The sequence below is a fragment of the Scylla paramamosain genome, chromosome 13 (assembly GCF_035594125.1).
Source record: "Scylla paramamosain isolate STU-SP2022 chromosome 13, ASM3559412v1, whole genome shotgun sequence".
NCBI lineage: Eukaryota > Metazoa > Arthropoda > Malacostraca > Decapoda > Portunidae > Scylla > Scylla paramamosain.
In genome coordinates this window covers 7023227-7036943 of record NC_087163.1, presented here as the reverse complement: position 1 = coordinate 7036943, position 13717 = coordinate 7023227, and the positions used below count along the sequence as shown (strand labels likewise).

General features: G+C 36.1%; 1 protein-coding gene across 16 annotated transcripts in view; it reads left to right on the top strand.

Moving 5' to 3' along the window:
• The window catches only part of LOC135106387 (protein unc-80 homolog), a 172762-nt gene that overhangs the window by 31902 nt on the left and 127143 nt on the right, over window positions 1-13717 (top strand). For 14 of the 16 annotated variants that reach the window (XM_064015354.1, XM_064015358.1, XM_064015359.1 and 11 more), the window contains 5 exons: window positions 3889-4032; window positions 9206-9375; window positions 10680-10700; window positions 11994-12257; window positions 13456-13649. In XM_064015354.1, the coding sequence (XP_063871424.1) occupies window positions 3889-4032; window positions 9206-9375; window positions 10680-10700; window positions 11994-12257; window positions 13456-13649 (793 nt within the window). The remainder of the gene's footprint in view (window positions 1-3888; window positions 4033-9205; window positions 9376-10679; window positions 10701-11993; window positions 12258-13455; window positions 13650-13717) is intronic. The other 2 variants (XM_064015356.1, XM_064015364.1) reach the window with 2 other exon arrangements.

The following is a 13717-nucleotide window of genomic DNA, read 5'->3' as shown; positions in this document are numbered from 1 at the left end:
GTGACTAGTGTCATAGTGTCACACAAGGAAAGCACACTGCAGATTGTCAACACAGATGTTGCATAGGCAGAAAACAGGCACTCTCTCTCCTTGTCTCGGCTTCACTTCTATCTGGCATCACAGTGTGCTGTATGTGGGGAATGGGTGCTCTCTCTCCTTCTCTTGGCTTCACTTTCATCTGGTGTCGCAGTGTGGCATAGAAAGGAAACAGGTGCTCTCTTTCTCTTGGGGGCTGCCACAGCTTCTTTTATAGTGTCACTTCCTCTGTGATTGGCCAGCACACTGCAGCTTTCCTGACCAATCATCTTCCATGCCACCTCTGGTCTCTCCAAACTGCTTCTGCTAGCATCTCATGCATCATTGCTAACACCCATCTTCACTACCTGGCAGCACAGTGCAACCAACGTCACCCCCCCATCACAACAATCTTATTGTAATGACACACACGGGCATTACTTACTACTATCACACAGTCACAAACACTGACACATATACTGGCAGGCACAACCCGATGTATAACTTGAGGAGATGGAGAAGTGTGCTGGTGGCTTGGAAGAGATGATAGTGAAGGACTGGCAGATGGTAAGACCAAGGTAGCAGAATGTGTGGGTGATGGGTCGTGGGAAGTGTAGGGAGAAGGGTGTGTGTGTATTTACCTAGTTGTGCTTTATGGGGAAAGAGCTATGCTCTTGCTGTCCCATCTCCATATCTTTTAATATCCAACTTAGCCTTAAATCCATGTATACTTTCTGCATTTACTATCTCCTCATCCAGACTGTTCCATACATCAATACTTCTATATGGGAAACTATACTTTTTGACATCTCTTCTACAAGCACTCCTCTTCAGCCTCTTTCCATGTCCTCTAGTGTCCTGTGTATCCCAGATCATTAAGTCACTCTGGTCCACCTCTACTCCCTCATATGCTTTATATATCGCAATCAAGTCTCCCCTTTCTCTCCTCTTTTCCAATGTTGGTAGCTGTATCCTTTCCAGTCTCTCTTCATATGACAAGTCCCAGATACTTGGTACCATCTTCGTAGCTGCTCTCTGAACTCTCTCCAACTTCCTTATATTCTTTTTCTTGTATGACAGCCACACTACTGCTGCATATTCTAGTCTAGGTCTTATCAGCAACACAATCATCTTCCTGACCATCTCTTCATCCATATACGCAAAGCCCTGCCTTATTCTTCTCAACAAGTTATAGGTTTCTCCTGTAATTTTGCTAATGTCTCTCCGGGGTCAGGTTCTCAGTCACTGTGACACCAAGATCCTTTTCCTCTTCTGCTCCACTCAACCTTACACCATTCAACCCATAATTTCCTTTTACTCTTCTTGTACTTTTTCCAAATTCTATTATTTTAACACTTCTTTAAATTAAATTCCATTTCCCATCTATAACTCCACTCTGATATCTTGTTCAGGTCTTCTTGTAACGTTCCATAGTCCTCTGCACTCTCAACTTTCTTCAGCAACTTTGCATCATCCACAAAAAGGCTCATGTAGTTGTTCACACTCTGTCATATCATTTATATAGACTGCAAACATGATTGGTGCAAGTACTGAGCCTTGGGGTACTCCACTTATGACTTCCCTCCATGATGATTTTTTATCTTTTACCACCATTCTCATTTTTCTGTTTGTCAAGAAATTTTCCATCCATCTCAGCAGGCCCCCCCCTTAGCCCACCATTATGCTTCAACTTCCACAACAATTTCCTGTGTGGCACTTTATCAAAGGCCTTCTTCAGGTCTAAATAAACACAATCAGCCCATCCATCTCTTTCTTGCATTATATCCACCACTCTAGTGGTGTGTGTGTGTGTGTGTGTGTGTGTGTGTGTGTGTGTGGGTGGGTGGCATGGGCAGGGTGGATGGAGGAAGAAAAGGAAAAGTATGCTCAAGCACATCTTTACCTTGATCCAGGTCCTTTAAGGCCTCAACACCCTGAAACATTGTTTGAAAACAGTGTTTCCAGATTGTTTCTCAAATGTTTCTAAAATGCTTTCCAAATGTTTGCAGATAGTTTGCAAATATTCAGGAAACATTTTGGGAAGCAGTTTTCATGGATGGATTGATGAGTGGATAGGTAGATGGATGAGTGAATAGATGGATGGATGGATCAGTGGATATATATGCAGATGGACAAGTGGATAGGTGGAATGATGGACAGATGAGTGGGTAGATGTATTGATTGAAGGATGAAAGTGGATAGGTAGATCAATGGATAGATGGATGAATGAATGAATGGATAAATGTATGTATGCATAAGTGGATAGATAGATTAGTGGATAGATGGCTGAATGGATAAATGGGTAGATAAATGGATGGATGGATGGGTGAGTGGATATATGTATGATTGGATGGATGGATAAATGGATAGATGAGTGGATGGATGGATGGATGGATGGTTAGATGAGTGGATCAACAGATGAGTAGATGGATGGGATGGAGCAGTTGACAGATGGATGGATGTATGAGTGAATGGATAGTTGGATAAATGGTTAGATGGGTGCATAGGTGGATGAATTGATGGATTAGTGGATAAATAAATGGATATATATATATGGAGGGTGAGTTGATATATGGACAGCTGGATGGATGGATGGATGGATGAGTGAATGAATAAGTGGATGGTTGGATGGATGAGTAGATGGATAGATGGAGGGTGTAGGAGTGGATGGGTGAGTGAATAGATGGATAAATGTATGATTGGATGGATGGATGAATATATGGATGGTTCTATTAGTGGATGAATGGATGAAGGATAGATGGATGGCTGGATGGATGAGTGGATAAATGGAAGGATGGATGAGTGGATGGATGTATGGATGAGTAGATGGATGGATGTAGGAGTGGGTGGATGAGTGGAAGAATGAATAGATGAGCAGATGGGTAGATAGATTGATGGTTGGAGGAGTTAATAGATTGATGACTGGATGGATGGATGGACAGGTGAATGGATTGATGAATGGATAGGTGGATGGATGAATGAATGAATAGATGGATGGATGGATGGATGAATGGGTAGATACATGGATGGATGGATGGTTGGATACGAGTAGATGTATTGATAGATGGGTGCATGGATATATGGATGAATGAGTGGATAAATGGATGGATGGATGAGCAGATGAATGGATGGATTAGTGGATAGATGGATGTATGTATGAGTGGATGGGTGAATGTGTGTATGGATGGGTGGATGAATGGATAGGTAAGTAGATGGACATATGGATGAACGTATGAGATGGATGGCTGTATGGATGGGAAGATAGATGGATGGATGGATGGATGAGTGGATGGATAGATGGATGTATGAGTGGATGAATGAATGATTAGGTAGTGACTGGATGGATAGTTAGGTGAATGGCTAAATGGATGGGTAGATAGCTGGATGAATGAATATGTAAATAGATGGATATATGGATGAATGTATGAGTGGATGCATGAATAAGTGGACAAATGGAGGAGTGTATGGATGAATGGATAAGTGGATAGATGGATGGATGGATGGATGGCTATAGATCATGGTAACACTGCACTATTGTGGTTGGGGGTGTAAAGTTACATGCACTTCCCACCAGCTCACTGGGTATGGTAGGAGGGAGAAAATGGAAGGGGATGGAAAGAGCTGGAGGGGGAGAGAGGGAGTCTAGGCCATGGGTGATAGTTCACTGATAGCAAAGAAAGTTCAAAATAATGACACAGTCATGTATTTGTTTAAGCCTAGCTTGAAATACGAACAAAATGTCAATTGACATCATAACCATCCTAGTCCTGCATTATGTGAGTGTCAGTTGACTTCAACCATGTACATGTTAAATACTTTTCAATAACTTGGTTTATAAGTAATGGTTCAAAGCGTATTGAATTTTTTTTGCAGTATCTCAGGAGGAGGAGCTAAGCCAAGTTCTCTTCTTGACCCAACCCTGGCCACCTTCCTGGATGTTGCCGTGATGAGGTGCCTCTTTGTGCCTCAGTGGATGGAGGAGGGAGTGTACTGGGCTCTAAATTTTATTTACAGAAGGTAAGATGTAGATAGAAAAGCTCTCTTTTGTCTCTGTATTTATATGGTATCCAGCCACCACAGTTTGAATATTCTGGAAATATTTTGTGTTTTGATATATCTTATTATAGGGTTTATAGATTGATAGTCTAGATAGTGTTTTATGGTATTTATGTATTTGCCTAGGAAGAAGGGGCATTATCTTTTTAATTGCAGGTAGCTGAAAAGATAGTTCATACACTTGAAAGATGTGGGTTTGAGAGAGAAAAAAAGCAGTATTAGTTGACTCCATGAGAGTGCCATTTTGATGTTTTCATTATTAACATTTGAGATACAAGAACATATAACTTGAGAGTAATTGAATTTCATAACAGGATTTTTTTGCAAATGAAGGGTTATGAGAAGATGTGAAAGGTTACTTTGTAACTGTGGTGGCTGAAATACAAATGTATGCCCCTTTTGATAGACTGCTGATGTGTAGAGCCAAGCAGTGGAGGGTAATTATGTCAGTTAAATAACCACCTAGTAATGTTATCTTAACCTGCCAGTATAAAGTAATAGCTCTACAAGTGCTCTCTATAGACTGAATTGACTTGCATGGTTCAGCTGGTAAAGAAAACCTATTAAGCAGTTGCCTTAACCCTCTGCTATCCCTATGTAGGGGTGTACTTTAGAGGACATCTAAGCTATGGTTATGGAAGCTCAACTCTGGAGGCTCAACATTCTAATAATACAGTAATTCCATAATAACAAGATTGTCTAAATGAATACAGTATTTATCTTTGAGTAATTTATGTGGTCAGAATGAAACAGAAGATTGTGCTTGGTTTTGGGAATAAACCAAAATGTAACTGAAAGTATTGCTAGTATGGAATTTTAAACAGATCTACTGGGAATCATCTTGGCTTCATTTATTCATTATATTTAGACAAATATGTATCATTTATGGCTGCAGTTGACTTTTTTGACTGGGCTTAAAGAATACTTTGCCATTCTTCACCTGTGTACAAGTAATAAGAAGCAGCGTAAAGGACAGAATGAAGGGACTGGAAATGCTTCCTCCTCTGCCCTGTATGAGTGTTTTCACAGTGAGACAGGGATTGTCACAGCTATTTCTATTTAAAATTGAGCTCACCTTGTTATATAGATATATTAGGATACACATATAATTAACTTAATCTTTATTTTGTATACTGTGATTGGGAGATATCTGGAGTTGAGCTTGGGATCTGGTTTGCCACTTGCATTAATCATTGTAGATCCATAATCAGTGAGTTAGGTTCTTATATTTCTTGTGATTATTTTCATAAAGGGTAACCTCAAAGGATATACATCACTTAGCATATTATTTATCAGCATTTGTAGATCTCAGTGGAAGTAATGTCTACTATTGGAATTGACCTGACCTCTCTTGGTTTCAAATGGTGCACTTTGTACATAAGCTGCTAGGAGAAAACTAATCTAACTCACTTTTGTGTGCTTTCAATTTAATTTCTCTCTCTCTCTCTCTCTCTCTCTCTCTCTCTCTCTCTCTCTCTCTCTCTCTCTCTCTCTCTCTCTCTCTCTCTCTCTCTCTCTCTCTCTCTCTCTCTCTCTCTCTCTCTCTCTCTCTCAAAACTAATCTGACTTACTTTTGTGTGCTTTCAACTTAATTTCTCTCTCTCTCTCTCTCTCTCTCTCTCTCTCTCTCTCTCTCTCTCTCTCTCTCTCTCTCTCTCTCTCTCTCTCTCTCTCTCTCTCTCTCTCTCTCTCTCAAAACTAATCTGACTCACTTTTGTATGCTTTCAACTAATTTCTCTCTCTCTCTCTCTCTCTCTCTCTCTCTCTCTCTCTCTCTCTCTCTCTCTCTCTCTCTCTCTCTCTCTCTCTCTCTCTCTCTCTCTCTCTCTCTCTCTCTCTCTCTCTCTCTCTCTCTCTCTCTCTCCTTAAGATTATAATATTCTTGTGTCATGATATTTTGAAATAAAGGAACAGGCTCTTGGTTGTATGCTCTTCTTGATTATATGACAGAACAGAGAAAAAAATATTTAAGGGCCATGTAGACTGTCCAGGGAAATTTTGTGTACATGAATTTCTTTCTTTAATATCTGGTAAAGTAATGAAATGCAATGAAATTCAGAAGCAGTCTAGCTAATGTGATACAAAACTGCATTCATAAAGCAATTGAATTGCTACTTTCTTACAAAAATATACATTCATAAGGCAAGTGAATTTTTACTTTCTTTTCTGTTTGTGCAAACCAGATTGGAAGCCTTAACCATAATGATATTGTTGTCCAGTCTTTCTCTTGTAGCAGACAATCCCTTACTTTAGTACTGTTAGCCTTGTCTTTACATTTTTCACTTGTTGAGATCCTTCACTGAATGATGAGCTTAAGATAAGAAATATATGTGGAAGGCAAGACTAACTTTAGGTAGGCAATTATGTTTTAAATATCCAAAAAAGTAGTTTAACAGCCCTCCTTTAAGCCTGAGGCTAAAGTATCTAGTATCTGACAGCACTTCTTTTTCTGCCCTCTGTCCCCAACTTGACTCTAGAGCGCAAAGGTGAGATTTGTGGAGAGGGCACTGTTTTGGGGTGTACATAGGTGTGTAGGGGTAGTGTGAAAGTATGATGTAGTAGTGCAAGGTAGTGTGCTGGGGAATATTAGAAACAAGAAAAGTAATGAACAGTAGAAAACTAACAGTGTCCAGATTAAGATTGGGAAACAAAAGAATGTGTGATGTGTGAGAATGAATCTGAAAATGGAAGGTGGCATTTAGGCACAGTGGGAGAAAAGTTAGGAATTTAATTGAGAAAGTTTCTTATCATAAATTATTTTTTATTATTAAACCAATTTTATCAGCAATAACAACTGTAAGGCCTTTCAAGCAAATTCTCTGAATTTTAACTTAATTTTATAGATCAGCAAAGGAGATTAGAACTATAGAAAATAAATTAAAGGATCATGCTATTAAAATTTAAGATTCCTGTAAGATTGAACAGTGCATTCATTGCTTTACTCATATTTCTTGAAGCTTCTTTAAACTTCTCACAGGAGTGTTTCAAGGCTATTAAGTCTTGAATTTTGAATTATACATTAAAATACAAATATTTAAGATAGTATTCATGTTACTGTCAGAAAATAATTTAAACTTTTCTTGCACATATCATGAGCAAAGTTAAGATGTTTGTGCTGATGTACCTAATTCTATGATTAGGTAGTACAATTGTAAACACATAGTATGCACATGTCCAGGTGATGAATGTGTGAGACGTGTCTATGTGTGTGTGTGAAAGAGATGGAAAGGTTAAAGTGTAGAGGTATAGGGAGTTGAGCAGTGCCTATCTCCACTCCTTGTGTTATTTGCTCATCTCTGCCTGCCCCACTTAAATATGTAGCGAAGATGCACTCATTCTGTTTTTTCTGATTTCAGATTATGTTGAGGTTTGATTGTAAGCTTTTTGTAGTTGTATTATGAGATAGTTGACTTTTTTTAAGTTTATATCTGTAAATGTGCTTATACATTTATTACCCACACTATCAGAAATTTGTTGAAATGCCATAGAATAGGCTGGACAGAACTTCAGTATTTTATACTTATACTTATAGTGTGTATACCATGCACAGTACATAGCATTGTTTAGGATATACATATAGCAGAACATAGTTAATCAACACTGATACAAAATGCACTTTTAATTCCGTAATTTCACACATATTTAGTGGCCTATCATAAAATGTGGTTTCTTTTCTTGGATGTTAATTTAAAATCAGTGCTTCTATTAATGGACTATGTCAATAGGCAGAGATAATACTGAATTAAAATAGTGGATATGATAACTCAAGTAGTCTTTAACCTTGCTTTATATTATTGCTTCAAGTTTTGGTTAACCATCCAGGGTTGGCTCTGGTTTAGTAAAATAAAAGGCTCCAAAAATAATGCTGCTCTTTTCAAATTTGTATGAAATATTTAACTGTAGATGTTAGCTCTACATAGTGCTTTGCAGCTATGCAGATTTAATGTAAATGTAAATATTGAACATTCTATACAGTCTTCAAGCTTTATGAAATGAAGCAATTAGGCTCCTGTTCCAAGAATCATTCTAAGGTGTAAGAAACCAGAAAACATTCTGCTTCTGGACAGCAGCAGATGTTTAAGTTTTGTTTTCAGTGCTTGTTCCCTTGGAGACAGTTTTCTATGACTGACTTACATTTTGTTTGTTTGTTTGGTTGTTTTGAAATTTTTTGATGCTTGGTAGTACCATCCAGTTATTTAAAAAAAATATATTCTCATTCATATGAATTATGTATGGGTTAATGCATGACAAGTGATTGATATGCTGTGGAAATTTGTAATCTAATATTTCTGATGATAGTATTTTATATGCTCTTGAGACACTGAAGTTCATTGATTAACCCAAGTTTTCTCCTTATATCTTGATTTTATCATGATCAATTTTCATATTTTTTAATAAATGAGGAATCCAGATTTACAATAAATAATCCTGATCAACAAAGAATTTTCATTTATTTTAACAAAACAGTTACTTGGGTTGATGACCAAATGAGTAAAGTGATTTTAGGGTCTCCAGAGTCTAGGAATATGCATAAAAATCAAATTTAACATTCAGGGATTTATTTTATTTATTATTTTATACAGAAGATTCAGTAACAGGCACATGTATTTAAAAAAAAAAAAAAAAAAAATTGCCAATCATCCTCAAATAAGAAGTGCAAGAAAACTTTTTTTCAGTGTCATGTCAGTTTTTTTTTATATAATCATATCAGCATCCTTCATTTATAAACTAAAAGAAATTAATATTGCATTATTTGATTTGGATGTAGTCCAAAATCATATGATGACCCTCTCAGAATATTGTATAAACTTTCTGCATGTGTCTTTTCTGTTTCTCTGAAGTAAAATAATGTATCATGCAGTTTTTCTTACATACAGAATTGCTTTTAGTCATTTACTCCACTGCATGCTTTAGTACAGATCTGTCTTGCATCACTGATGATAATGCAGTATATTTTCCCATTCTGACTTTATGTATTTTAATAAAACATTACTTATTTCATTGAGTATATGGCACAGAATAATTATGATACATTTTATTTTGCACAAAATAGCTTGGGTAACAAAAGCAAATTTGATAACTTTCTTGTTTGTTTTTGCATTTATTTCCGTGCACCAAACTGTGGATTGAGCAGACTGCAGGACATTGGTGAGGAGACAGGTACCTCAGCTCCCCCTCGGAGACGCAGCAACTCTTTGCCCATCCCCAAGATCCACGTCTCTTTACACTGTGAACCTGTGGAGGAGAAGAAGCCTAAGGAAGGTCTAGAGCAGAGTGAGCAGTCATCCTCAGACTATATCAGTGGTTAGTAATCTGGTCAGGTTCTCTGCAGAACTTCACATGATTATAATGATCAAGTTTGTTTTACTATTTCAACCAATTCAACTGAACATCACAGGGTAAGAACTTTTTGATGAAAAAAAAAAAAAAAAAAAAAAAAAAAAAAAAAATATATATATATATATATATATATATATATATATATATATATATATATATATATATATATATATATATATATATATATATATATATATATATATATATATATATATATATATATATATATATATAACCACAGCAAGGCTGAAAGCAAACAAGGTTTGTGAATAATAGGCAACATGTATTGCAAGGGTAGGCTGGATCCTTCTGCTACTCAGTTCTATTTTTCAGTCTTTTTGTTGATGTATGAATCTGTTTCTTAAATTCTTGAGCTGCTGGGATAATGGATTTTAAAAATTTAATTTGATTTTTCATTTTTATGTCAAGGTGAGTTGTGCATGTTGGAGTTTAGTGCAACATTTTTTGTTTCATATAGTTACCAGTTATTTTTCTTTTAATTCTTTGATTTTAAGAGGAAATAATATAAGAGGAAGTGTATTTATTAGTGATGACTTACTTTTAAGTGCTAATGTGTGATTTCAGAGCATGTGTAGTTTTATTATGACGTGCAATAATTTAGTAGAAATTAAAATCTTTCTGAGGGTCAAAACAGAAACTTAAAATTGATATTGCTATCATGACAATGATGAATTTTCAAGAGATATTACTTAATATCTTCTAAGTATTCCTTTAGTTTTACAGAATTTTTTTTTTTTTTTTGTGTGTGTGTGGGAGAGGGGGATGGTAGGTGTATGCCTTGTCTTTGTTACTCTGTCGTGGGGACATTGGCCAGGTTTATAGATAGATATATCGGTATAACAATTGAAAAATAATGTTTCAACTGCTAATTTACATACTGTATAACACACTGCTGTGGTGTGTACACAATTTATTTTTAATCTTACCAGCAAGGTTTAAAGAAATTTCCAGTTGATGTTGTGTAGTTAATAGATTTTGATATATTAGAAACTGATCTGGATCCAACTATGACAGGTGAGGTATATTTATAGGAGTGATGATTAACTGAATATCTGATGGATACATAACTTTATTAATTAAGCCACAATTGTTACCAAGACTAAAGGTCTTGATGGGTTTGTCTGTTCCATTATAATGTGATTTTTCCTCTTCCTTGATACTGATTTTTTTTAATGTTTATAGTTGATGACATGCATCTTCTCCAGTATTTTTTTAATCTTTTTATTCAATGTGTTTTTTTTATTCAGTAATGCTTCATCAGAAATTACGTAAGTTGATCCCCACTGATTTTTTATTTCTTGATTTTTGTAAACATTGTAGGCAATCACCATTACATGTCTAGTTGTGTAATGGCCAGATTTTGAAACAGTGAAAGAGTGATTTAAAGCTAGATTTCAGAGGCATGAAATATTTACAGGAGGGCTGGTTGTTTAGCCCTTCATGGGATGCCAAAGTTACTTTTTTGTTTTCCAATCAAGTCAGTGATCTCCGTGTCTCAAATGAATTTTTGTTGGTCTTGTCACTTTTTATATGTACAGAAGTGTCGTAGTGTCCATCATTATCACAACATGCACAAGGGGCTTACTCTTCTCATTTACTATATTATAATGAATTGAGTATATTGAAAATTTCTTACTGCAAGGTTATTGTACAGAGTTTACAGTCTTTGATTATATCTAGGAAAAGAAAGCAAGTGGTAGGGCTCACTCTTGAGCACATCCTTTAATTTAGGTATCTGTACAGAATCTATTGTGGTAGCCCAACAAGGGAAGAATAATGATCTGTGGTCACTTGGTATTGATTGATTGTGATATGATTAGTAATATTTATGAATAAGAGTTTGGTGGGCCAGGATTCAGTCCTACTTACCTAATAGGAGCATGTGTATATAGTTATAAATAAATCCTTCAGTATTTCAGAAACTTGGTATTTAACATTGATGAGCAGCAGAAAGATCCCATATGAATATGTATCACTAATCTTAGATCTCATTACAGAAGAAGATACATCCATCTATATCATGAGAGAGAGAAGCCTGAATATATTTTATTATGTGGTTCCAAATAGCCTACAAACCCACAAAGTTATTACAGGAATAAAATAAAGCTATGTAACAGGCAAACAGGCAGAAGACAGCATAGTGGATGTTGGCCAGTGGTGATCATTTATGGGCTGAATGAACTAGGTTGAAAGATGAAATAAGTTTTCTTGGAATGGGCTGAAATTGACAGGTAGATGACACAGATGAATTGAGAAGGTTGGAGAAGGCCTCTATTGTGCAGTGGACACTGATGATGATGATGACGATGATGATAAGTCATTCTTAAAATTTGCTGTGTCAGGTTTTGATCCCATCTAACCTCCTGTATGTATTTGCCTTTTACTATTTGGTGCCATATTATTTTCTTATCTCTGGAAGATTTTTGTTACATCATGCTTTATTATGTTTATTATATTTTAATGTATTGTTTAATGTAGTCTTCTCATTTAGTACACATATATATGTATATTATATGTAAGTACCATCATTAGTTAATTTTATCATTCCTACCCCACCCAAGACTCTGAGACATCTTCTCGGAGTGGCCAGAATTCAAGTGACATGAGCATCAGCAAGTCAGTTACTTATATTTCTTCCTGCCCTCAACCCTTATCATCGGAGGGCTCTTTGGAGAGGCACCTCACTATCCATCGAGAAAAAAAATTCAAGTTCTTCCCATCCAAAGGCAGTGTGTTTTCAGTTCGTGAGTTCTTTTTGAAGACTAAAGAAGGAACTGAGACCTCAAAGCTAAAGCAACAGAAGGCCCAACTATATCTTGATCTGAGTTTCGTACCTCCAAAGTTTTCTCACTTTGATGTTGAACACTGCACCAGGTTGAAGTGCAGCTTTCCCAGCACATCCACTCTTGGGCTTACTAAATGCTTGTATTATTAAACAAGAAAAACTACACCATAGATTTCAACAACACTATTTATGATAAAAATCACGCCCAAAATTGCATGCAGTTGCACATTTTTATTATATTTGTAAAATATGTTTTTGTCTGAAAGTTTCAGTTGTATTTTGTATGATACTTTGCAAAAAAATCACTGATTTATTTGTTTGTTTGTATTTCTGGTGCACTTCTTTCCCTTAATCATCAGGGAACAACTTTCAAGAGGACAGACATTCTGATTCATGAGGGAATAATTGGGGCTTGAAGTTCCTCTTTCTCTTGGCTTATTAAAAATGCCACAGAGCCATGGAAAAGTTTTCTTTTTTCTGTGAATTGGTATGTGGTTCTGATGATTTTTTTTTTCATTTGATTCATATTTTGTTTCTCTTGTTTCTCTTGTTTATGGAGGAAATGACATTTCTAGCCCCAGTTCTCTTCCCTTTAACTGTAGCATAGAACATGGGCTGTTTGAATCAGGAGGATGGCATGTAATGGTAGGTTCCCACACCTTTAACACCAAAGCAGTGATGAGCATTAAACTGATTGTTTGTCACTTGTGAATGAGAATCAGAATGAGTATCTGTGGTGGATACCCAGTCCACTGCATTTGGTCTGAGAGTGCCTTCATGACAGCAAATTTTTACTGCTAACTCATACTTCACTGTCATTATGCAATATATCCACTGTGTAATATGTTTAATGTGCTCCTGTATTTCCAGTTATAACCTTAGTATGAGTGTCTCATATAATCTGAAGTTAATATACCACTGAATTACTCTTTAATATGAAATCATTTGCTTCCTAAATCTGTCGGTACATTAACAAACAGGCTCAGATTATCCTTGTTTATCTAGTTCACATTACACCTGAGAAGATAAAATTTAATATATGTAATGCACCAATTGTGTCTGTTTATAATTGGTACTAGTGACTATTGTCATACACTTGAGATTAGTTGTAGATACAAATGAAAAAAAAATCATATAACTTTTCTGTATGTGTATGGTGATAGATAATCAACTATTATGCAATAAGATGTGTCTGTGTTTTTAATATCACAAAATCTTCATAAATTTCTGTCTGACAGACTCGCTATTTCTATCTGAGCATCCGTGCCAGAGAGAAGGGATCAGCCGGGCAGGAGGCAGCACTAGGAAGAAGAAAAAACTCAATGAACTGAGAGCATTTGTTGAGACTAAGCTCCGGTCTTGCTCAGAGAAGGCCCTTGAGAAGATTGGTCATGAAGATTCAAGCAGGAGATCATCCATATCAGAAGATCAGGTTGGTACAAGTTATTAATGTATTGAGCTTATTTTTCTATATCATTTTAATTATTGTTCAAAACACAG